The following is a 27,564-nucleotide window of genomic DNA, read 5'->3' as shown; positions in this document are numbered from 1 at the left end:
TAATAGTTTTATGTTACCGTGTTGCTAAGTTAAAACATATACTAGGGCTGGTAAAATGATTGTTTAAAATTTTAATTGAGATATGCGATGTCTACCAAATTGGCATCAGACGTTAGGGGTGTGCCCGAAGCGTGAAACACATAACGCGTTCTACGGAGCCACTAAAAGGTTAGCCGCTTACTGGCAGTAGCCTGTTGCATTATAGTACATGAAAGTTCACTTACCACATACACAGAGTAAGGAGAAATGTCTGATAGGACGATGGCGAATGATTTGCAGATCCTGAGCACCAATGAGTAATCATTACATAAGAGTAATCCCTTACTTTACTTTTTCAAGGGAAAAGTAATTAAATTTAATTACTTAATTAATTACTTAGTAATTAGTTACACCCAACATAAGTGATATCACACGAGCAGCGAGAGCAATATCACACGAGTGCTGTTTATGTCCGAATAGCAGAACGACATGAGGGTGAGTAATTAATGACAGAATTTTCATTTTTGGCTGAACCAACCCTTTAATTATGCCATCATTTACTCAAACCTGAATGACTGACCTTCTTTTGTGGAACATAAAAGAAGGTATTTTGAAGACTGTTGCTGTTTATGTCCGAATAGCACGAGTGCAAATGTGATTTTACACAACGGTTCAGTAAATAATAAGTTAATATTGTGTTGTATTTTAAACACAATATTGTCTGTTTTTGCTCCGTTTTACCAACAAAAATATTACCTATAAAGCCACAGCAGAACTGTTGTGTGTCTCTGAGCAACACAGCGGTGTTTAGTGTCTGAATGAATCCGCGTTTTGAACGAATCAGATGAATCAGTGATTCAAAGGCCCATTCATAAAGAGAGAGAGCCGTTTACTTCATTCCTGAATGAATCAACCGTTTGAACGAATCGAATGAAAAACTCATAAAGACATTTACCGCCTGCCATTTTGGAGAATATCCGCTGGACGTAAACAACGTATGCTGTTCTGTGTCAGATGAACGAAGGTCTTACGGGTTTGAAACGACATGAGGGTGAGTAATTAATGACAGAATTTTCATTTTTGGCTGAACCAACCCTTTAATTATGCCATCATTTACTCAAACCTGAATGACTGACCTTCTTTTGTGGAACATAAAAGAAGGTATTTTGAAGACTGTTGGTAACAAAGCTATTTTAGTTACCAATGACTTAATGTTTTTTTTGGGTAAATGCATCAGTGGTTGCCCTCTAGAGTGTAGGTACAGAGGCAGAGTATTTATACATGTTTAGTACAGAGACACAATCCCGTACTATGCTTTTTTTATTGCTCAGGTGAGGAGATCTCCGGCTCTGACGGCAGTGGATCAGATGACATGGATGAGGGTGAAGATGGAGGCGAGAAACGCAGGAAACGAAGAGGTATGAATCTCCACTTCCCGTTTCATGACTGGGCAACATTAGTCAGAGAGGTCTCTTAGAAAGATGATGCAGACCGTGGTTTTGGCTTTTAGCCACAAGAGCTGCTTCAAATGATTGTCTTCATAGTCAGGAGTATTTTGTTGTTTTTGTCTTTGAGCTCATTAATGCTGTTTTACAGCAAAACATCAAGACGTTAAACTTTCGTTCAGTATTATTTATAAAAACGTATAAAGTGCAGGTACCCTGATGTCATCTAGGTTTCAATTGCCGGATATCAGAGTATTAGTGAAGGAAGAAACAATGTGGCTTTGGTTTGCTTGTCTAGACCATCAGATCAAATAAATGTAGTTTCATTGTGCGTCATGAACTCAAAACAGTTAATGCCTGGCAATGACTCTCTGTAGTGTGTCTCTGTGCCCACATACAGTCCAACAGTCTGGGACCACTAGTGAAAATACAAGCTAATGCAATTTTTGTCATGCTAAAATGATATTATCAGCCTCAGTTTGAGCAAAACGCTGAAGTGGAAAATTATCACCAATTTCAGGATGTCGTGAGTATTTGATTTTCCCCCTTTTGCTTTAATGACAGCAGTTTGAGCTTCATAAGTTCCACGAGTGTGTGTGAATCATCAAAACTCGTAGCTTTTCACTTTTCAAGATTTCAGAATCAGAAAGGGCTTTATTGGCAAGTATGTTTACACACACAAGGGATTTGTCTTGGTGACAAATGCAGAAAAAATACATGCATTGGTATTAAGGCAATTAAATGAAATATAACACAATAAAGACAATACAATTAAATATAATACAATACAGTAATAAAATATAGAAAATATACAATTGTACAATTTGTGAAAAACATCTCAAAACTTTACATGTGAAAAAAAGCATGTCTGTTTAAGATGTCTTTTTGTCTCTTTCTCTGTATCTTGGTTTTTCTCTGTATCTCTGCCTCTGATCGTTGTGGTGCTGTTGGTTGGTGGTCTTTCAGTCTCTCTCTCTCTTGCAGAGAGTGGCAGCAGTAGTACAGACTCTGCCTGTTGTGTAGCGCAGCACTTTGAGGACAGAGACCAGACTAGTGAGTGGGAGCAGCACATGGATAATGTGAATCATTCCCACCTCTTGTGCTCCCTTGATCACCTTCTTTCCCAAATACACAATCCCTCTTGCACCCAGACATCAGCACAGTCCAGTGATCATGTAAATGTACACTATCATTCAAAAGTTTGGGGTCGGTAACATTAAAAAAAAAAGGAAATGTTTTTGAAAGAATCTCTTAGGTCACAAATGCAGCATCTAATTGATCAAAACACTGTAATATTATATAGTTGTATATCGGCCAAATATTGTCCTATCATAACAAACCATACATCAATGGAAAGCATATTTATTCAGTTTTCAGGTGATTTATAAATCTCAATTTAAAAAAATTGACCCTTATGACTGGTTTTGTGATCCAGGGTCACATATATGTTAAAATGTCATTTATTTCTGTGATCAAGGTTGTCAAAAAGTGTCACATGATCCTTCAGAAATCATTCTAATATGCTGATGTGCTGCTCAAGAAACATTTCTTACTATTATCAATGTTAAAAACAGTATTTTATGTTGAAACTTTTTTTTGTAGGAACTGATATTTTCTGTAGTTTTCAGGATTCTTTGATAAATAAATGGTTCAGAAGAACAGCATTCATATATTATATTATATTTCATATTAATAAATGTCTTTACTGTCACTTTTGATCAATTGAAAGCGTCCTTGATGAACAGAAATATTAAATTCTTAAAAAAAAAAAAAACATATGGACCTCAAACTTTGAATAGTAGTCTCAGCCCACACTGTCTGATGCATATTAGATAAATTACATTAAAAAAAACTTGAATTGTTCTTGAATGCTCAAGCGCCAACGCAGCACCCGCTGCTAATCATAAAATCTACCCATCTTCTAATAACTTTTAATAAACGACACAAATTAAATTATTCAGCAGTCTAGCTTTTATTTTAATTAGCATAAAACAGATGTGTAATAACTTGAATCAGTGGGTAGCAGACTCAGTGACACAGCAGAAGCTGAATATAGGACACCTTCACTTCTTCTGACAGGAACTCTATAAATGGTTCAGGCATCACCTCTTTCAGTAAAACTGGCATCTGATTACTTCATGTTTATCATCTTCCTTTCTGGTGCATCTCACAGTTTCTCTCTGCATCAGCCTAATGATCAGTGACTGCGGTCTTATTTCACACAGACCCAAACCTCGTCTATAAATGGTTCAGGCATCACCTCTTTCAGTAAAACTGGCATCTGATTACTTCATGTTTATCATCTTCCTTTCTGGTGCATCTCACAGTTTCTCTCTGCATCAGGCTAATGATCAGTGACTGCGGTCTTATTTCACACAGACCCAAACCTCGCTCTCGTTAAAAGACATTTAGATGATGATATGATATGTGCTTCTGTTTTCTCTCTTCTTGTGCAATGTGCTGGCCATGTGACTTCTCTGCTCTAAATTCAAGACACAAGAGGTTGGTGTTACAATCTCCTCATCAGCCCAACCTCACGTCACCTCCAGACTATAGACATGTGCTTGGTTTTACCCTGAGTTTTACTGTCTCACATATGAGATGGTCAGACAAAACAAAAACTTAAGTTTTAAAATTAGGTGTGTGAAATTTAAAAGTGCTGTATGTATTTTTTTGGACGGTACTAAAGCATAAAATTACTAATATGTTTGCAGATATTTAGGAAACATGCTAAGTTAACATGCTTGTTTTATCTGAAAATCATGCTACAGCCAGTTATTCTACTTTGAAATGTGCGTTCCGTGTCGGAATGTCTGTTTTTGTTTTGGTCTGTGTGACTCCGCCCACTGCCAGTTTAACCAATAGTATTTCGAAACCCCGGGTTTCCAGTTGGTGGAAAACACAGCGTATTGCAGCCATGGAAGCCAGCAAATGAACTGAGTCAGAGATCGCAGATTCAACCCGACCTAAAAAGCCTCGGCATCCATCTAAAAAGCTCTGTGACCAGAGGAATATTAAAACACAATAAATCAACTCATTAACTTACAGTGTAAGGCTCATCGTCTTCCATTGTCAATTGCGCTCATTCCTGTTTCTCGTCCTCAATCTGGCAACCTGTGTGAGTGTCGAGTCTGAGAAGGAGGGGTGGGAGAAATAACTCTTTCCAATATTTTGAATTTGGACTTTAGTAGCTGTCAGCCATTAGCAATTACATACAGCACCTTTAATTCAATCACTGACAGTGGATATTGTCAGATCTCTAATGTGTCTAATTGATCTCCAAGCTAATTACAGCTCAGTTTGGCATCTTACTTTCCTGGTCCTCCCTCAGTCACAACTGCTCTGAAATCATTAAAGCTTCTTGCTGACTATCAAAAATGTATAAAACCTGCCAAGTTACCTATTTTCATTTTAAAATGGGTTTTAATGTAAAATAATTTAAAATCAGAAGATTCTGAAAAACAAGGGGAAGGTGAGATTGTTCTGATGAGTCAAGCTGGGTGAGAAAGAAATACTGAGCCCTGTATTTTCATAGGGTTTCTTAAACTAGGATGTTTGCATTTTTGTGAGGAAAATGCAGAGGGTTTGTGAGCTAAGCTAAGAATAAATTAAATCATTAAAATTTATAAATAATAAATAATTGTAAAATAAAACCAAATCTCAAGATAAAACACTTACTAAAGTTTTACATGCACATCATGTCACCAGTAACCTACATCAGTGAATTGTGAACATGCAAATGTGTTGTTAAATTATTGAAATATTAACTTCAAGTAAATATTTTAGGTAGAAGGGATTCAGCTGCCAAAATGTTTAGGAGTCCCTGTATTAGTGCCTCAATGATTAGGTAACATTGAGGATGAGTAAAATCTGTTGACATTTTTTGCAGCCACCAGTGAATGCCACATGTTTGTGATACTAATATAATTTCCATTTCCTTAATGCACAATATAAATTGTCTTTTTTTTTTTTTTTGGGTGGATATAAGACCCAAGCATTTCATTGGTGAAATTCACCCATAAATGACAGCAATAAATCACATTGTCAGACACCTCACATGAAAAATGTTGCAACAACAAAGCTCACAACAGGTTTACTGTGCAAACATTGCATCAATCTACAGTGCTGGGTAGTAACTGATTACATGTAATCTGGATTACATAATCAGATTACAAAAATGAAGTACTTGTAATTAGAGTATGTTTTAAAATGCTCATAATCAGATTACAGTTACTTTTTTTTAAGGATTACATAATCGCATATTATTCACACAATAGCAGTAAATTATTCTTAATTATTTCATTCACCCCAGTTCTCATTTGTTTTCTTTCAAATTTTCCTTTCTAATTGAATCTACTAAACACTGCCAACACATAGCTGTGAAATATGTCTTCATCATATGCAATGACCTTTACTAATTATTAATATTGGAAGTCTGGACAAAAATATTTTAAACCTGGACATTTTTTTTTGGCCATGTAATGTCATGTTTTGCATGCTTATTAATGTTTGTTCATGTAATGTAGGGATTCCCAAGCTTTTGACATTTTATTAATTATTAGCTTTTCATGAATGCCTTACAGCTTTTTCATAAACCCCTGCCATTTAATGCATTTTTTTCCCTCTTTTGTTTTTTCCCATTAGTATGGTATGCAGTAATCACATTCAAGTCTAAGTGATGATCGAGTTGGGTCAGAAGTAATCAAAAAGTAATCAGACTACATTACCTTATTGTGTGTAATCCAGATTGTTACTAACTTAAATTTTCATCATGTAAATTTTAATCCGTAACAGACTACAATTTGTTAGTAATCCACCCAGCATTGCATATGGAATATGTGGAAATACTTGATGTAATGTTTATGGTGCCTTGTGAGCAGTATCAGTCACCAGTTTACAGAGAAACTGGGATGTATTTTAGTGGGGTAAGAGATCGCTTGCTAACTGTGCTAGCTTGCATCCGATGCAACATTATTTCTCCTGCTACTAAACGGATGTATTTCAGTGGGGTAAAAGATTACTGCTAACTGTGCTAGCTTGCATCTGATGGAACGTTATTTCTCCTGCTACTGTGCACTTGCATAATGCACAAGTGTTTCTTCTGAGGCTTTTATCTGTTTTTATATCTGTGTCATGCTAAGGGAGGAAGAAGGTGTCTCCTGACAAGATGGTGGAGATGCAAGCTAAGATCGAAGAGGAGCGGAAAGCACTGGAGGCCAAACTGGACATGGAGGAGGAAGAGAGGAACAAAGCGCGTGCAGAGCTTGAGAAGAGAGAGAAGGACCTTCTCAAAGCCCAGTAAGTCATTGAATCTGTCCAACAGATCTGTTGTCTATCTATATATATAGAGCCAATATAGTATAAGTGTAGGAGTATAATAATGGCATGCTTTGTGTTGTTTCCTGCATCTCAGACAGGAGCATCACTTACTACTCGAGAAGCTGTCTACTCTGGAGAAGAGGGTTATTGTTGGTGGAGTTGATTTACTGGCTAAAGCCGAGGAGCAGGAGAAGCTTCTGGAAGAATCCAACAATGAACTGGAGGAGAGGAGGAAGAGGGCCGAGCAGCTCCGGAGAGAACTGGAAGAAAAGGAGGTAGAGCTGAGCGGATTCATGCTTGACCGATATTCTTGTATGGTTTTATCATTACATAGTGATTCATGTTTGCAAATGTCTCTAAACAGCAAGAGCGCTTGGACATCGAGGAGAAATACACCAGTTTACAGGAAGAAGCTCAAGGCAAGACCAAGAAACTGAAGAAAGTGTGGACCATGTTGATGGCAGCAAAATCGGAGGTGCAGTAAATTTCATGTAGCTTTCAAATAGCACAGTTCACAATTGTGTTGTCAAAAGTACAAGTATAATTTTAAAAACGTAATGATACCAGCCTTTCTGCAGTACCTTGAACTAGTCAACATAAAAATGTAACCGCTACATGATTCAAGTAGCATTTTCTTTATTAACCGTCTAGTTGAAGAAAGTGCAGCACACGTGAAGTTCCACATGGTGTAAATGTAAAACAAATCACTTGATAAATATCTTTGCAGAAAAGATGCATGAAATATGAAGGCACATAAACCTATGTTTAGAAATAATATAAGAAAAATGCTAAAAAAAAGTCTTAAAAGTCAAGGTAATTAAAATTCAAAATGACTAAAAGCGAAACACAAGGAGATTATTATTAACTATAAATGTTTATAAAAACAAAGAAAATAACAGCAGCCAGTCAGCATCATGCAGACATGAAATATCCGACATACAGAAGTATTTACAGGTATACAGTTATTTACAGGTTTATGTATTCCACTGCTTTTCCACTGCTGCTAGTGTGTATATATATATATATATATATATATATATATATATATATGCATAATTTGCAATGAACTTGATAGTTTGGTTTTTAATTGGATTAATGGCATTCATGTGTTTCTTTGTTGTTTCATTACTTTCATTTTATCTTTAAATGCAATGTTTACATAATTGAACAATATTTGAAGGCTACTTACTAATGTTTTAACGTATTATGTATTTAGAAATATTAATAGCATATTCTTATTTTCAAAAAAAAACAAAACAAAACAAAAAACAATTCAAATAAAATGGTAACAAAAGTTTTTTCAATTTTACCAAAATAGAGTACTGTTGAGTTTAACTGGTACTTGTAACCGACTACTGAACTTCTGGAATCGAGACTGTAGTAAGTGAGACTCGCGTCACCAAAGACTCGAGGTGCGGTTATGAGTATATCAGATGACCAATTCCCACCTGGCTCAGTTCAGAGCGCCAGTCAAGGACTGTTACTTTGGCAATATGGGGGTGCTCCCCACAAGCGGTTCAACAATTTGATATTCACAAACTGGAGGGAGTTGGTCAACTGATTTATCTGAAACATTGGTGGTTTAGATAGCTAGAGCCTTGGATCATCAACACAAAGAAGACACAATTGTAATAAGATTAGTGAAATTTATTAGCAATAGATTAGGGCTGGGTTTTGACACAAATTTCACGATTCGATTCTCATTCACAAGCTTGCGATTCGATATCGATTATTTTGGATATATATCAGGTACAGTACATGCCAAATTTTCTCAAGGAAAAAAAAAATCTCTCAACTAATGCTGTAAAATATGCATGAGAGTCAATTGGTACTACATTATAACATTGGTTAAAATGGACTGATTTGTGCTGTACAACTGCTTAAATTGCACTTAATGAAGTTTTTATAATAATTAAGTTACAATTACTTAAAACAGTAAAAAATTATATTGAATGTTATATGGTGCATATATTTAGCAAAATGCCCCTCTCTGCAGTTTATTTTTCTAGCTTCTAGTTTATGATCACCGAATATGTTTGTTTCTGAGGTAAATGTGGCGTTATGTGACATTGTTTACAAGCCGTTATATTGGCGTCTTTGCGTGGCTGAAACACTGATTGAGCGATTACATGAGACAGAATACGGCTTGTAAAGTTGTACCCTTTCTTTTAACTTACCTTTGTTGCTGTTGCATCCAGAGATCTGGAGGAATTTGTATGGCAGTCATTTCCTAAACCTCAGGATTGGGTGTGATAGTGAGGGTCAACCCGTAGTCCAATGAGAAGTCCTCTTTTAGGTGGTCGTGAGTGTGATGCAGCCATTTGAAGTAGACCTGTCCCATGTTTATCTGGCCTACACTGAGGAGAGCATGAGACAGTCCCTAATGAAACTAGAAAGGCCTCGGACATCAAAGAGTGGAAAGTCCAGGCCTAAAACTGGTCGTAGGTGAGGTGTGATGCTTTGTTTTATTTTTGGACTTTCTGATTCACACCTTTGCACACACAAATGCATCTGACTGTTACAACTAGTTACAGTTAAATAATCTTTCAGTTTAGTTTAATACGTGATGCATTAATAAGTTGTATGATTTTAGATGTTGTATACAGGTATATGTAATTGCTGAAATGGGCACTATAAGCATATATAAAAATTGTCCAAAATTATATATATATATATATAGAATGTATTGAATTATTTCATGTAGTAATAATAATAAAGCATGTCTCTTTGGAGTTGAACATGAGTGATCCTGAGTCAAACATCACTGCATTTCTTTGCAGTTTGGCATCTATATGTTGTGAATTTTTTTTTTTTTTTTTAAGTCTCTTATGCTCACAAAGTTTGCATATATTTGATCCAAAAAAAACTATTATTATTATTATTACAAATGATAAATTTTAAATAAATATAAATATTGAAATATCTGTTTTCTATTTAAATATATTGAAAAATGTAATTTATTCCTGTGATCAAAGCTGAATTTTTAGCATCATTAGTCATGTGTCACATGATCGTTCAGAAATCATTCTAATATGCTTATTATATTTGCTGCTCAAAAAATATATTTACTATTATTATCAATGTTGAAAATAGTTGTGCCACTTAATATTTTTGTGAAAAACCAAGATATTTTTTTTTTTTTTCAGGACACTTTGATGAATCGAAAGTTCATAAGAAAGAGCAGTATTTATTTGAAACCGAAATCTTTTGTAACATTATAAATGTCTGTCACTTTTGAACAATTTCAGCAATTATGAATTGAATATGTAAATGCAAACCTCTTTAGATCATCTAAATGACATCATTTTTGTCATGTGCATATATTTTTGTCAAAATGTCTTTTTTCCCCAATCTTACTGTTTTTAGGAAACGTTCCTCCAAACCAGAGGCTGCGATTGAATCACTGCTGCAGTGAGCCTTGCGTCTGATGAAGACCACCATATTTTGTGCATTTTCAAGGCCAGTCCAGTATATGTCTTAGGAAATACTGATTCTTGTGACATTAAGGCACTTTGACATAAGTGGATATGAAAATAAATCATGTGTTAATATGCAGGAACTCCAGAGCTGCTCCAAAGCTGGGTTTAGGTGAGGATAGTTTGCTGTAAAATGTCTGTTAATGATAGCACTCCAAAAGGCACATTTCACCTTTAACATAAACACTGTTACTGTATATTCTGCTTTACACTGATGGCTGGGGCGAGCGAGTTATTGATCCGACACAAGAGATGAGCTTGCCATCAGGGAATATGCTATTGAGAAACGAATCGAATCTTAATGTTTTATACAGTTGGCAGCGTGCAATTGCTTTAGCTCAGTGTACACAAGCTGTGCTACTTTTTATATATATATATATATATATATATATATATAGTGAGAATGTGCATGCCATGTTCCCCTGGCTGTGGTGCCATTAGCTCAGTTTACTCTTATTGTAATGTATTTCCATTGTGCACTGTAGTAAACCATTAGTCTTATGTAATATGTAAAAATGTTTACATTTTTTTGTTTTTTTCCCCCCCTGTACTTCTCTTTAAATTATTAAATTATTTTACAAAGTAAAAATAGTAGTGTTTTTTATTAATAATAATTTCACATTTCAAAAACAACAAACAAAAAAATCAGTTTAGAATACTTTTATTCATAAATACAATAAATATGAGCAAATACCTAAATATATTTAATACAAAATAATTTAATATTAATGTTAAATTTAATACAAAATAATAATACAAAAATATAGTATTGTGTTCCTAAGAAGTAAGTCTAGAGTCATTTCACGTGTCTTTTATGCTTGAGTTTAAAGTATAGTTCTTGGCAGCATTTTTTGATTTTTGTCAGAAAAACTTCCATTCTGTGTTCCTCTGAAGCTGGAACGCTGCAGTGATGGTGCTGTGGAGAAAAAAAAGAGTCTAAAGTCAGTCTATAAATCTAAAGTTGTAGGCATAGCTAATTCTCTGAAGCTGTAAAACAGATGTTATTTAAATTGATTATTAGAAACTATATTGTGTTATTTCCTCTGCATGTGCCACTGTTCAGTCCGGAATCCTGTGAAAATCTTAATTGAATCAGTAGTCAGTTAAGTTAAGCTTAGTTAAGTCTGTCGTTAGTGAAGTCATGCTTAGTTAAGTTGGGCTTAGTTAAGTCAAGCTTAGTTAAGTCAGTCGTTAGATATGTTAAGCTTAGGTAATTCTGTCGTTAGTTATGTTAAGCTTGGTTAAGTCAAGCTTAGTTAAGTCAGTCGTTAGATATGTTAAGCTTAGTTAAGTCTGTCGTTAGTTATGTTAAGCTTGGTTAAGTCAAGCTGGACTTAGTTAAGTCAAGCTTAGTTAAGTCAGTCGTTAGCTATGTTAAGCTAAGTTAAGCTTGGTTAAGTCAGTCAGACCAGCTTTGCGCTTCAGTTTGGTGATACTAGTGGGGCAGAAATAACCGATAGTAGTGGAAAAATGGAAATGACATTTGATAATTTCTAAAGTGTAAGAATCATGGCGATAATATAGCATTGTTTTTTCACACAGAATGATACTCTAATAATACAGACACAGTATAGTAATCGTGTTGTTTATCATCTAATTCAACAAATTAATATTGTGAGATGGCTTACCCCTGAATAATTAGCATAGGCAAGCAGTCGCCTGTGTAGCATGCTGAGCTTTAGATTTGTGTTCATCATAACCATTGCTGCTTGGCAAAGGTGTTTCTCCTGTGTAACCATATGCAATGAATGATAATGAAATCAAGTATGTTCTCAAAAACTGTGATATAAAATTCAACTTACTGAGCAGCCCGCCGACGGAAATACGTCTTTTACAAATTGGTTGAGATTCTGTGTAAGAAAGTATGAAGTTTGTTAGAGAAAGAAAAAAAAACACAGTTTGGCTCTTCAGATGAAATAAAATTTCAGTTCTTACCATCTTTGATCTTTGTTTTAGCATCACGTCCACATTCTCCATGATTTCCTCTAGGAGCTTTTCTCCCGCTTTACGTCGTCTTAATCCAGTGACGGCTACAATTGTCAGCACCAAGAGCATTAAAGTCCTCATGTTGGTTGTATTGATTCCTACTGAGGTCTGCAGTTGCTGAGATGGTCTTCATAGCTTCAGCACTGATCAGTCTTCTTATAGAGCTGACAGAGGAAGTGACATTCTCCTCCACAACCTTGATTCTGCTGATTACACGTCAAAGAAAAAAATCCCGAAATGCTTGCACACCCCCATAATCACTAATAGAAATTTCAGAGAATCGCGATAATGTTGAGCATCCCCTTAAAATGGAGGAGAGAGGCACTATTAGCTCACTGTGCTTGAACTTAAAAGACTCCTGGGACCATCAGGCATTACTTATAAAAATAACATTAATAATAATAATGCTAAAGTGTAATGCCTATGAAGGGAATCACCCTGACTGCCGCAGTCACTATTTATTAGTCATTTGTTTTAAATTAGACACTAATTCTGTCCAGTGTTGTAGCAACAGATTCCATTAATGCAACACGAGTGCAGATTGTATCAGATTGTTGTTGTCATAAAGCTTCATCATCAGTTGGTTTCTGAAGTAACTGTTTGCCACATCCCTTTGACCTTCTTTCGTCCTTAAGAGGATGGACAGACAGACAGTATACACGTACAGTGATGTAAATGAACCAATGAAGACACCACACAACCACAGCAGATGATTGCTTTATCAAGCTGTGCCACAGCATCGCATGTCAGCACCTTTATCTAGGTCACATTTAGCATTTTGGGAAAATAATGACAGGTTACCGTTTTATTTAGATGACGTCGTTCATTAATTAGGGTGCTTTGACACTTTTTTTGCCATTGAGATGACTTTGCAAAAAATGTCTAAATTAACCCTGGATAAATATGAACAAAAGAACAATATCAAGAACAGAGGGAATGTACTGTTGTTTCTGTTGTTTATTATTTCTAGACTGTTACCATGTCATGAAAAAGGGAATTTTGAGAAACTCCTCTCCAATCCAAAAACAAGCCAATTAGCATCAAAATTATCTGAGTTTTTCCATCATGTGCCATATATAGACCATAGCGGTTACTGTCTGATCTTCATGTTTTTTTTTTTTTTTTAATTGTAATTTTTTAAGCATTATCTGTCTATATTGGAAATTTTGTTGAGGGCTTTTGCTTCCCTTTATTTTTAGATTTAAATTGTTTTTAGTCATTTGATACAAACTAAAAGAGAGAACTAGTTCATGGCAATACTGTTATTGTTTACTGAATTTTTTTTATTGAAATAAAGGCAAATTAAAATAAAGCAAACATATTAGATTTTTTTTTTTAAAAAGACGTAAATGAGAAATGTATCCAGGGCAACTAACTGAAATAATGTTTAAGTAAGTTTAAGTTTAGAGTAGTTTAGAATACTAAAATTAAAGCTGAAATATACTGTATATGAGCTGCATTGCCATAAAATAGTTATCTCTTAAAGGTGACATATCATGAAAATCTGACTTTTCCAGGTTTTATGTGCTATAATCAGGTCCCCGGTGCATCTACCAACCAAGGAAAGGTGAAAAAGATTAACCCAGTAACTTTGTTTTGGTAAGCCTTTTTCTGCAAACGTCTGAGAAAACGAGCGCGTCTGATTTCGCTCCCTTGGTGACGTGGCAAAGGGATCTCATTATAATATTACCGCCCCTTAATCTGTGAGTTTACACCCACAGTGCCGTCATTTTGATTTCGCAAGCGACAATGGTGTACCAGCTCTAATGCCATGGAGAAAGTTTGATCTAAAATAAACATGCGATTTATTTCCCAGCAGTTTACCTTCACAGACATAACCCACTGTTTTTGTAACTTGTGTGTTTTTAACGTAAGTTTGTGTGTGAATGAAAACTTAGTTTAGTACTCACATGCTGTGACAGCTGCTTTCTGTCCGTGTGCTTCGGATGTGTGCGCTCAGAAAACCGTATATCTGAAGTTTAAACTCATATGGTTTAAAACGCATTACTTCAGCACGATAAACATGATAATCAGAACCAAAACAGATGTTTTTAGCAGGTCTGAGCTGTAAAGGCGAAGCTCTATTCTGGAAAAGGGGGCGGGGAGCAGCAGCTCATTTGCATTTAAAGACACAGGCCCGAAAAACAGCGTGTTTCTGCTTCCACTCAAAATAGGCATTTTCAAAATGATATAATAAATGATCTGTGGAGTGTTTTGAGCTGAAACTTCACAGACACATTCTGGGGACACCAGAGACTTATATTACATATTGTAAAAAGGGGCATAATATGCCACCTTTAAATCAATATATAAACTAATAAAAATGACAAAAGCTCATAACAAAAATAGAAATGAAACCAAAAAATTAAAAACTCAAAATATTAAGTAGCACTATCAATAGTATAATAACACAATTGAACCCTGTAGACAACTTTGCTGCAAGTGTACCATCTCTGAAAGGGTATGTTTTGTGTGTGTGTGTGTATGTGTGTGTGTGTGTAATGATTGATTTTGCGTGTGTGTGTGTGTGTGTGTAATGATTGTGTATGCTTTATGCACAAAAATAAGCTCACAATCTTTCCAAATCTTACTTTGAATTTTTTTTCTTTTAAACTTTACTTCAGAGGATCTTTAAAAATGTTTTCTTTAGTACTTCAAGCTTTTCAGAATTTAAATTAACAGAACATTTTCGGAATTTTTGCTGGATGTATTGTGAGGCGGAGCTACATGTAAGCTCCACCCATTTGCTCTGCAGTGAGCAGCTTCTCCGTCGGCTATTTATCAGTTATTTTCTATAACATGAAAATAATGATCAGCTTGTTAGTTTTAGCCAGAATTTTAACACGAGTGCAGCCGGTGACACTGAGAAACATTCTATCTGCTTGTATAAGCATATAATCCCTTTAAAGATTTTTATCTTTTAATAAATCCAGTGCTGTAGATGATGGTGTATCTGCAGAGGGTGCTGTCGCTCCATTGTCTCTCTACATGTTCAGTTTGACACCTGCTGTCACACATCCTCAGCTTCATGACACATGCCATTACTTGTGAAAGTGAAGAATGAGAGTTTTCACATTCATTCATTCAAGCACACTAAAGAGAAGTGTAACTCAGTTTACAAAGGCTTGCATTAAGTAATTCAAACTTTATTTATTTTTTTGTAAATGTGTGATGAAATACATTTTCATGGATGCTTTTATTTTAACACTTAAAATTCTATATAAAAGGGAAGTAGTGGCCTAATGGTTAGAGAGTCGGACTCGTAACCCAAAGGTTGCGGGTTCGAGTCTCGTACCGGCAGGGATTGTAGGTGGGGGGAGTGAATGTACAGCACTCTCTTCCACCTTCAATACCACGACTGAGGTGCCCTTGAGCAAGGCACCGAACCCCCAACTGCTCCCCGGGCGCCGCAGCAAATGGCTGCCCACTGCTCCGGGTGTGTGTTCACAGTGTGTGTTCACTGCTGTGTGTGTGCACTTTGGATGAGTTAAATGCAGAGCACTAATTCCTAGTATGGGTAACCATACTTGGTCACGTCACTTTCACTTTTTAAACATTCTAACTATAAGTAACTTTGCAACTGCATGTCAACTAACTCCCATTATTGTATTAGTAGACTGTTAGGTTTGGGTTAGTAGAATAAGTTGACATGCACTTGCAAAGTTACTTATAGTTAGTAGAATATCTGTTGATGGACCATCAAAAAAAAAAAGTGTTAGCAGTCTACTAACACTTTAATGACTGGTAGTTGACAAGTTGCAAAATTACTTATAGTTAGTAGGTTCACGGTTCGTCACAAAAGAACAAGACACCTATATAAGAAGCTAAGAATCTTAGAGACGTGCCTCAGTATAGCTGGTCAGGCTTATTGTGCCTTCAGGTATTTTGTAAAGAAAGAGAAACTGCATTATTAAATATAATCTAATTTCATGTGTTTATTCTGTTGACATGAAATGATGCTAGTACACGTAAAAAAACCTATATATATATATGTATGTATGTATGTGTGTATATATATATATATATATATATATATATATGTGTGTGTGTGTATGTATATATATATATATATATATAAACACACACACACACACACACACACTTTGGTTTAAAAACTCGAGTAAACTGAGCTGTTTGTGATCAGTTACAAACTAAGTTTGGGATCTAGTTTTACTCTAAACTGACTAGTCATATGCATACAAATGACCTGAATGAGTCTGTTTGAAAGTTAAACCGTGGTAAAGTAAGTAATGCACCATTTGATGAAACCTGTATCTCACAGCTTCAGGACTTCAGGAGAAAACTAGATCTTATCTGTTAAAACAAGCACAGAAAAAACTGCACACAACATTTAGACAGTATTTTTAATACAGGCGATGGAGTAATAAGAAATACTTGTATTTTCTTTAAAAATCAAATAATTTATAACATTTGTTGAGTGGAAAAAATAAGTGTCTATGTATTTAATAACAGTCAATGCAATCATGTTTCAGCATTTTTAGTCAGCAGAGTAGTACAGCTCTTGCTCAGATGTGGCTTTGCATTGTGATTCTTATCTCTTTTTCTTGAAATGCTCCGAGCAGTTTCCTGTGTGATCAGTGCGCTCTGCTGACTTTGCTCTTGGCCTAATAACTCTTAACATAACAGTTTATGTTTATTTATTCCGTGTGAAACACCTCGTCATTTATCCAAAGCAATTATAATTACATTTAAAGGTAATTAGAATAAATGGAACTGTTTTCCAGAAATAAATCTTCATTTCCCAAACAATAAAAATCTATAATGTATAAACATTTCAAGAGAGTGCTGACTGAAGATCCGTCTTGCTTTTTGTACCTCACAAATGTGACCCTGGAGCACAAAAGCAGTCTTAAGTCGCTGGGGTATATTTGTAGCAATAGCCAACAATACATTGTATGGGTCAAAATGATCGATTTTTCTTTTATGCCAAAAATCATTAGGATATTAAGTAAAGATCATGTTCCATGAAGATATTTTGTAAATGTCCTACTGTAAATATATTAAAACTTAATTTTTGATTAGTAATATACATTGCTAAGAACTTCATTTGAACAACTTTAAAGGCGATTTTCTCAATATTATATGAATGATATAAATTAGGTTGACCATACCCGGACATGTCCTGGCCTGTATTTCTACAAATGCCTAAAATGTCCGGATTTTGTCCTTGTTTTCCTCATTAACGTTCTTTCTGCACTCCCCATTCATTAAATTTACGACGAGTATTTGCATTGCATTGACCGTTATCTGTAGATCCCGCCTTCTTGCATGCCACGATTGGATTGGTTGATAATGTGCAGTGCGCCTGCACGCTATTGGTCTAATAACTAATTTTCAGTCATTTCAGGCAAAAACATTTTAGTCAATTTAAATTATAATTATACATTATATGCTTTAGTACTAATTTAGATCCACAAAAAAAATGATGTTGCCTATAAGTTTTGGTTGATCGTGTGTGGCACTGTGTGCGAAAATGGACATGTGGCGCGAAAACAGTGTCAAGCGCATCAGTCTCGCGCTGAATGCTTGAGAGTTGGCAGCTGTCATTGTTTTAGACACAAGATATCCAACCAAGTGGAATTTATTTTATATAAATATAGCTCATGCACATTTTAGAACAGCATTTAGACGCCTTACGGTTGTCAGACGTTAGTGGCTCTTGTTCATATTTCATGTGGAAACTAGACACGTGGTTACTCGACTACTACTACACCTGTGGGCTCTTGAAGGGAAAAACCTTCCTATACTATGATCTTAGGACCACTTGGTTAATAAGGTAAGGGTAAAAGAAAAAATGAATGATTGTTCAGAGAAAAGCTCCAGCTAATTTGTCTGCAGATGCCACTTGGTTTGATGTTTCTATGTAGTGACAAACAGGCATTTTAAAGTGTTTTAAGTGCACTTTCAGCATCATCCAACCATAGAGATGTTGTAGTAGTGTGTGGGTGAACTGGGCATTAGTTTTGATGGCTATACAGTGCTCTCTAGTGGCACCCATGGAGAGGTACGCTGCTCAAATAAGAACAAAAAAGAAAAGAAAAGCTGTCTGTGCTAAAATTGTCTGATCATCTAATCCACTTCTTTAAAACCTGACAGGTTCATCTTAGTAGCTTGATCAAGCCTGTTACCTGCAGCTGACATTCATGCACATCTCTGTCATCTGCTGTGTGTTATACTAATAGGGTGTGAACCACAATGTTTTCCTGAGCGTGTTTCGTTCTGCATTTTTCCTGCGATTATAGTGTAGCATCACTGGCCGCCAATGCATTATGAGTGTGTGATTACTGCCTACATTAATAGTTTAAGCTGATGCATACAATCCAGAACAACATCATTTCACCGAAACTCACTGACGCAAGTCAATGTTCCTTCATGACCGGTCTGGGACTGGCTAACACTAGGTGGTACCATTACAGTCAGGCCTAAAACCACTCTCCAGCCTTTGACTTTTACTGTCCCTCAGTGGTAGAGGAATTATCTTCTAGACATTTCATCTGAATCACACGTTATATATGTAGTTTTCTCTTCACAACTCTTCATCAAGCATCTGAATCAAAACCATCTGCACTAAGACACACATTCATTCCGAAAACTCAAAATTGCTTCTGTCAGTGTTTTTACTTGATTCTCTGTTCTATCTTGAAACCGCGTGGCCTTCGAAATGCTGATTTTTCAGAACTTGTAGCTTTGTCGACATTTGATTAAATTGCTTGTGTTGCAGAAATCTTCCCTTCTCAATCTCTTAGGATGAAATAGTCTAATGTAAATGCAAATGTTGTCTTCATTATGCATTTACAAAGCCAAATTCTAATACTGAGTGTCATGCTTCAGACATTTAATCTTAAACCGTTTTTAACAATTGTAAACATTTGGTATCCATTATATAATCATCATGTAACTGTTGAGTTAGCAGTCAGCTACTGCATGATCATAAATCATTTTTAAACATTTAAAAAAAAATTCACGATTAATTAGTTATGTTGTGTTAGTTAATACAGCTGTTCATTCATGTTAGCTGAGGTCCGTTAAATAATATTAACAGATAAAATTATTACAAAAGGTCCCATTTCTTAACTAATGCATCAACAACTAACAATGAGCAATACATTGTTACAGTATTTATTAATCTTTGTTAACATTAGTTAATAAAAATACAGCTGTTCATTGTTAGTACATGTTAGCTCAGGTCCATTAAATACCATTAAGAGATACAACTTCCGATTTTCATAATGTATGATGAAATGTTGGAATCAACATTAACTAAGATTAATAAATGCTTTAGAAGTGTATTTCGTTGTTAGTTTGTCAACTACCAGTTAACTAATTTTAACAAATTTAACCTTATTGTAAAATGTTACCAATACATAGATAATTTAGTTAGCTAAAATGAACAAATGTAATTTTATTGTAAAATGTTACCTCTCTTAGAAACACCTTGGTAGTACCAGGTTGGACCCCCTTTTGCTTTCATAAAGTAGGATGTAGTTGTAGCATAAGTTCCGGTGAGAATATGTTAGTCTCGCGAGAACCAAGTTTTGTTTACAGCAAAGGAAATCCAGTCTCCTCTTGACATTTTTCTTTACAAATCCTCGTTTTCTACTTCTAATTCATGGTTTGTTTTGCTCTCTCTGCATTTCCGCGTTAATCACTTCTCACCGGAGCTTATGCTACGCCTACGTCTGACGTCATCTGCTGGAATGCCACTCTCTCGTGAACGTGTGTACGACAGTTAGCGGAAGTTTGAGATTATGGTTTATAAAGTTTTAAATATGGATTTTTCTTACACGAATGCATCGCTTCACTTCAGAAGGCCTTTATTAACCCCCCGGAGCTGTGTAGAGCACTTTTTATGATGGATGGATGCACTTTTTTGTGCTTCAAAATCTCAGCACCCATTCACTGCCATTATAAATCTTGGAAGAGCCAGGACATTTTTTAATATAAGTCTGAAAGAAGAAAGTCATATGCACCTTCAGGGAAACGCATGACCAAGACCTGCCTGGAACTACGTTCGTCGTGCGTTTCCCTGAAAATAATTGCACACCTTAGAATGTTCGTCAGCCAATCTATATATATATATATATATATATAAATAAATAACTTTTAAAAAATTAAAATGGAATAAGTACTTTTATGGAATAAAAGTACGTTGGAATGTCCACGATGTCCTTGAACTTCTGAACGTCTGAAATGTGAGTCATATTTTATGGTTCATGTTAAAGGTTTATTCTCTGGTAAGCTTTTTTTCTCCCTTGCGGAGAAGAAGCGCAATGGTACAACCTGGGGTTGAAATGAACACGCTTCTCGTATCACTCACCATCTCTCTTATACATGCAGAAATGCATGCCCTCCCTCAAAATGCACAAACACGGTGTCAACCACTGCCTTCAGTGACACTCACGCTTATGTACCCACAAAGTCTCCTTGGACTGGAGAAAATGAAGCTGGGGAAGTTCGGCTGGTACGGATGAGTCGGATTCTTCCTTTTTTAATTGAATGATCTCTGGGCTTCACAGACCATACCCACAGTGACAACATCACAACTCATGAGTCATGAAGCCCACTGACTTGACATCAAGTCTTTAATGAAAAATGATGAAATGGTGGTGACAAATCATAAGACGATTATGCTGAACAATGCAACTACAAAAGTCTATATAAAAATCTATATAAAGTCTATATACAGATATTTATATAAAATATCAATTTGTTTGTAACCATAAGCAGTTATAAGTCACGTTACTAGGGCAGAACCACACAAGGTGGATTCCACAAAATATAACTGTGGGTAAACAACATTTAAATTTTTTTTTAAGCAGCTGATGGTGTTAAGAGACAAGACAAATAGTGAAATGTAGACTCATCATGCTGATCACCTGAAATGAGTCACTCTTTTTTCTCAGATTCATGTGAAGCCCATAAACATGCAACTTTGTAAAATAACAAAAATGTGCTGACACTTGGCTTTTTTTTTTTTCAAGAAAATGAATGTACTGTATTTTAGTTTGATAATGTTTTTATTTAATATTTAGTATTTTTTGGTGATTTTGGCACTAAATTACATTTATGAAATAGATATGACCTATTTATTACCTGTTAACCACTTTTTGAGCATAGACCTGAAAATTAAATTTCCAACTTAAACTGTCGTAAATCTTGACTGCTTTGGAGCAGACTTAAGTTTGGTCTATTTTTGAAGAAGACACTTGGCAGATTATTGCTGAAGTGAAAAAAAAGTAATAGGAGTTTAAGTTTATTATTATGAAAAATGCATAATTTAAAAATGCAGAGGGGTCAATAGGAGGGTCAATCAGGAACAAACGCAAATGCATTTAACACTGCTGATTGTGTTGTCGCATGCACAACAATGTCAGATCCTGAATATTAAATAGCTACTTAATAAATAATACATAAAAGTACCTGAAATATTGATTTGAGCTGAATTTGTTTTAATAGAAAGAGACCGAAGAGTAATATGTCATGAAACTACACTCTCAGACTAAAAGGTACAAAGCTGTCACTGGGGCAGTATCCTAAGGTACAGAAGCTAAAAGGTCCATCTTTGTACCTTATTTACCCCTAAATGATACAGATTAGTACCTTTTAAAGGATACCAGTCCACTGACAGATTTGTGCCTTTTTTCTAAATGTAGCTCAACTGTGAAGGAAAACAGTTGACTGGTAAACAGGTCAGTTATACAGATTAGTGCTCATTATTCATAACTATTTGACTGCACAAGTGTGTTTAATCCGAGAGTGTGTAATAATGATATATAGTAATATATCAACAAATGGGAATATCTGTATGAAAATTCTGTTTGATTACCATAGAAAGTAATTTCGATTTTCGTCACTTGTTCCACTTTCTGAAAACAATCCAAAAGTGTAGAGAGTTGGACTTACAGTGGAAGTCTGTTTTTCATCTTAAGCCCAAAGAATATTTCACTTATTACAAGTATGTGAGGGTCAGCGTACAGTGCGCATGATGAGAATTTCGTCATCAGAATAGTACATCGCACATGCGCATTGAAATTTTTTTTTTGCAGTAATCAGTTTTTCCACAAGGTGGCAACACTGTGCTGGGCTGCATTTCTCGATAACGATTGATCTTAGCTCTTAAGAGCATTTTCTACGAGTCATATTACGATTGTTCGTTATTGTTTCACATGCGTTTCCCAAAAATACACTTAACACAATCGCACGTAGCTGTGCTTTAAGTGCTACTTAGGAGTCGCTATCCGTTTGTCAAGTGCTGAAATGTCACCTTATAGAATGGCTCGTAATTGTAGTGCACGCTTGTTTTTAGCACTAATTATAGTATATAATATGTATATAGAGACGCTATTTCCGGGTCCAATACATGGCTGGTTTTTGTGCACGTCAGCAAGTCATTAACAGATTTTTTCCCCCAGTCTTTGAAGCATGTTTCCTACATTACTTCTTTTATTCATTTTTTGTTTAGTCATTTAATTTAGATGTGTATTTCTATTTTTCTGCCCTTTTTAATTATTTCATTTATAAATTATTAAAAAAAGAGTAATAAAGTGTACAATAAAGTACAATCAAAACCTTATATTATAATCACATTGCACTTGAATAAAGTTAAAGGTGTAATCTGCCGATTGTCCTGCAAGTGACGGCATAAATCTGTCTTCTTACGATGGATTTAGGGCTTTACGATTACTCCAGAGCACTCGTAGTTCTACGATGATTTTCAAGTGCTACTTAAGTAACGATGCTTTTGGGAAACAGACCGTAATATTAAGATCAGTCGTACGATCGCTTTTACTAACTTTTTAGGCTCACAAAGCTTTTGGGAAACGCAGCCCTGGGCAGTTGTTTCACAGTAGAAGATGAAACTAAAGAGACGGAACAACAACACCAAATAGCAGAGACTGCAACAACAACAGACGGCCACATTGACATACACTTCTGAGCGAGAGGGAATGGGATAGCCCAGTTTTGGTTTAAAAGAGTTAAAAAAAAATTGTTATCGATCATAAATGATGGGGAAAAATAGAGCAGACACTTGACATGGATGAAGTTTTCAAAAGCGCATGTGTCGATCGCCCGCGTTCTCGCACAACATCAAATGGAGTATACTTTGAAAGGCTACACGTTCGACTGTACGCATACACTAGCGTACGCACACAAAAACGAAGTATACTTTGGGCTTTAGGGTATGCTTACACAGCAACGATGTGCTAACAACATAAAAAAGATTTCCGCGAAAACGATTAAAAATGCTGTATTATCCATGCCTGGCCAGTAGTTGGCAATGTCATTTTGTAAAGAGAAACTACACAAACACGTAATACGCAGTTGGTGTTTGCACGACAACGTTTTTAACATTTTCTGCATTCATTTACACGACAATGGCCTTATGAAACTTTTGAAAATAGGTTTTAAGTTATTGAAAATATCATTACTGTCTACGTGTAAACTACAAAAAAACATGAATTTGTGAAAATGGTGACGACTTGTGCAAACTTGCTTTCACCATCTTGGGTGTTTGTTTTTATCGCTCTGTAGAAAAATGCACATGTTTGCAGGCACGTGGTGTTTCTTCAAAAATGTGACATCGCCAACTACTGGCCTGGCATGCATAATACAGCGTTTTAAGTCATTTTCGCGGATCCGTGTGAACTGGGATTGTTTTGACAATACTGTTGTCTGAAAAAAAACCTTCATAATTTCTTTCCTTTTTACGTAGCAGCATAGTTTTGGTGCTTTGAATGATGTGCACATAAATGTAAATAAACTCAATAAACTGTGGCATGAATAAGAAGCTTTGTGTCAACACTTTCTTAATTGACCCTTCGCAAAGACCCTTAGTTACTGGAGAGCAGGTTACTTTTGGTATGAAACAAAGTCTCAGCTTTCAAATTTTGTAATTTTTAAGAAATTCAAACAATAAATACCATTTTGCAGCTCTTTAATGTGTCGTGACAGATCGCTGTAGTGCTTCAGTCCAAGCAGCACATGAACCGATTATCTCTTCCTCTTTACTATTTATAACACGAAATAAACACGAATGAACATCAGAAGGTATTTTGTTTCAAAGACGTCAATACACATCATTTTTCAAGTTGAAGTCCAACGACGTTAATCTACTCTCCTGTCTGGTTTGTTTGTCACACAAAAATGGCAGATTCAGCATTATGACTGGTCAGATCGCCTGTCAATCAAACTCCCTACGAAGGGTCAATTACGTTGATCTTTTAATAGAATGTATTCAAAATTCTACACATCTGTCCTGAATATTGAAGAAACACTAAACACAATGAAATTTTGTATTTAATGTATTATTTCTATTTATTAATTGACTGTTGAATGTTTTGTACATGAGTGTTCAATAAGAGTGTTAAGAGTTCAGATATCATTGACACTGTGATGATGAGTCATTAATTTGCACTTCAGTGTAAGCTGCTATTATTTACAGCTTGTGAAGGTGGGGCCTATATTAATTATTATACCATCATCAATGGATTTCCCTCAGTGCAGCCACACAAACTCACCCACCTCTTCCTGATTAGCTTTGAAAAGAAGTGTGAAAGCACCCAGCTGAGCTAGTTTCTCATACGAGACAATGTATAAATATCTCTACTATGACCTTTATATACTAATGTAAACTGTGTCAGTACCACAGACACCTCTGACACCCACATAAAGTGTCTGTTTATTGAGATAAATTTCCACAAGTCAAGAGATATTGTACATACCCAAGGACTAGTTTACACACAAGAACTGTCATTATTTACTCACACTCATTTTGTTCCAAACACATTTGACTTTTTTTCTGTCAAATACGAAATGTGAAAGCCTTGACCACTTTTTATGTTAATCTGGATCCTCTGCAGTGAATGATTGTAGATTATAGACTTATATATTGGCCAGAAGTGATGGCTTAAAGTTAAAATGTCTTGATGGATTCGTTTAGATTTTTTTCTCAAAATTAAAAAAAAAAATTCTCGTAATTTAACGAGTTTATTCTCAACATTTTATTTTGACTTTTTTCTCGAAATGTACCGACTTTAATCTCGAGATTGTTTAATTGTTTTATGATTGCTTGGCCCTAATCCTCTTCCGTATATCTTTATGTGCACAGTATTATTATATAACAACAAAAATGAAATTTTACTATAATAAAATTAACCTTTTCATACTTCGTATACATTCCAACCCAGTTTTCCTCTGTGGGCTGTAGCATTCTTAATAAAACCCCAGTATTTTCCCCTTTAACCAATTTAGAAACTTGGTTTACATCACGGCTATATTTAAGGTGTAAGCGTATGTGGTATTAGTTTCCTGCTTTATGGCGTATATAAGGGTTAGAGTGCAGAATGAGATCATTATCTCTAGAAATCATCCCTGCGAACAAGAACATGAAACTGCTAAGTCTTCTCGTCACACTGCTTGCTCTTAGCTATGCGAACTCGAACACCGCTAAAACCTTCTCTGAACTTCTGCGCAGGCTTGAAAGACTTAAGAAGCATCAGTTCAATGTAAGTGAATGATTTTTGCATTAAGGCGTGAGAGAGAAAGACTTGTGTTTAGGTAGTGGTTGCTTGCCATACTGATCATGCTTGATTTAGTTCTTAAACATAGCTAAACACCATGTCTAAAGAGAGAAATATTTGTCGTTGGCTACTAATATGGACTAATAAGGGTTAATATGTTGCACACATTCTCTGATATCGTCTGACTTGTGTTTCAATTTCCAGGCACTCAGTATATCAGAACCAATCCAAACACCTCGAGATGTAAAGAATGCAGTGAGTATTTTGTGTCATTTTCTCTGTATTAGGCCTACAGGACATTGAAACAATGGCAAAAACAAATATAATAATAAATTGCATGAATGTATTCTTATGGGGATTGTTTTTTTTAACCACAGTGTGAGTGCAAGGACTTATTTGCAGAACGCCTGAAGCACTTTCTGAAGTCAGTTAAAAGTGTAGTACCCAAAATCCAGTTTGCCAACATTTTGGACAACCTGCAGCCTTTCCCTCATCCTGGAGTCAACGTAAGACGTTTGTTTTGAATTATTTGCACTGTCCATTGGGCTATGTTTAACCCCTGACCTCACCATGAATTCTTGTTAAACATTTTCATCATTTAACATCTCTGTTCAATTATAGAAAGAATTCTGTGTCTTAAAGACAATGCAGTTGTGCAGCATAAAAAGATGAGCTAGTTTTTAAGTTTAAATAATGCAATGCTTATGTTTTGTCTTTTGATTTTTTCAGGCGAATGACAACTGTAACTTCACAAAGCATAACCTAAAAACATTGACATCAGACGATTTGAAGAAGTTGATTCAGGATAACATTAATTTCATCCAAAACTGGAATGCACACTGCAAACCAAATCATTAATAATGCAAGTCACAAAAGTAACTAAACGGACGCCCTGCTATAGAGATGTAAATTATATATTTATTTGTTCAAAATGTCTCTTTTTTTTTTTTTACTCAATGTCCATATATTTATTTATTCTATGTATTTATTTATTTATACCAGTCTGTGTTGGTTGTTCTCTATCCTCAAACTTGTTTGTAAAATGGAATGTATCTAATTCAAAAAAGTTAGTTACTGTCTTCATCACGGGAAGAAAAATGATCATTATACTTTTTGACAAAGTTTTGACTTGTATTGCAACAATACGAACACCATGTTACATTATGATCCACAGATTTTATATTGAATTGAATTCTAAATAAAGGGAATATTTTTAGATCAACTTTTTCTGTTGCCTCATTCATGTTTGGTCTTGATTTCCATGCCGACTGTCAGAAAAAAAATCCATAGAAAAATGGAAAAGGTAATTTACAGGTAATTTTTTTTACTTTCCATTACATTTAGGGACATTTCCTTTAAACCTACAGCACAATGCAACACAATGCATAAGTCAAAAATAGGGAAAACCTTTTTCAACCACCTATGACAAATCAATATGGAAAATTCCTTCACATAAAAAGTACATTGGACCCTATTTTGACAGACTTTTTTTTAGCTGCTAAATGCATTTCAGTCTCTTCAGTGCATGGCAATGATATATGCTAGACGGATACAAAACCTCACATTAAGTTGCAAATGTAACATATACACTTAGCAAGTCTGTATTGCTGCGGTAGTGATGTAGTCAATTAAACTGACACAGCTGTGTATTGTTTATCTTCTCTTGGCTGTACTGATGGGATGTGGTGCATCTTGAAGGAGGCCGTGTATACAATATTAAGCCTGATGGATAGAAACAGACAGTCCCGCAGCTGCTGGCAGCATCCTGACGAGATGGAGCATCCCTAACAACACAGGAATGGAATATTCAGGAGACCA

At 35.4% G+C, this 27,564-nt stretch overlaps 1 protein-coding gene across 1 annotated transcript in view; it reads left to right on the top strand.

Annotated features, from left to right (window-relative positions):
• LOC107741077 (kinesin-like protein KIF3A) overlaps positions 1 to 26,633 on the top strand; it is a 33,032-nt gene extending 6,399 nt beyond the window's left edge. The window contains exons 9-15 of the mRNA XM_016553668.1: positions 1,311 to 1,397; positions 6,566 to 6,722; positions 6,838 to 7,018; positions 7,108 to 7,218; positions 25,951 to 26,001; positions 26,124 to 26,252; positions 26,476 to 26,633. Coding sequence (XP_016409154.1) covers positions 1,311 to 1,397; positions 6,566 to 6,722; positions 6,838 to 7,018; positions 7,108 to 7,218; positions 25,951 to 26,001; positions 26,124 to 26,252; positions 26,476 to 26,604 — 845 coding nt within the window. The 3' untranslated portion in view covers positions 26,605 to 26,633. The remainder of the gene's footprint in view (positions 1 to 1,310; positions 1,398 to 6,565; positions 6,723 to 6,837; positions 7,019 to 7,107; positions 7,219 to 25,950; positions 26,002 to 26,123; positions 26,253 to 26,475) is intronic.
• The last annotated feature ends 931 nt before the right edge of the window (positions 26,634 to 27,564 follow it).

This window comes from Sinocyclocheilus rhinocerous, unplaced genomic scaffold (assembly GCF_001515625.1).
Source record: "Sinocyclocheilus rhinocerous isolate Xijiao unplaced genomic scaffold, SAMN03320098_v1.1 scaffold44, whole genome shotgun sequence".
In the NCBI taxonomy this organism is placed as follows: domain Eukaryota; kingdom Metazoa; phylum Chordata; class Actinopteri; order Cypriniformes; family Cyprinidae; genus Sinocyclocheilus; species Sinocyclocheilus rhinocerous.
Note: the sequence above shows the minus strand (reverse complement) of the source record. Positions and strands in the feature narration are given on the sequence as shown.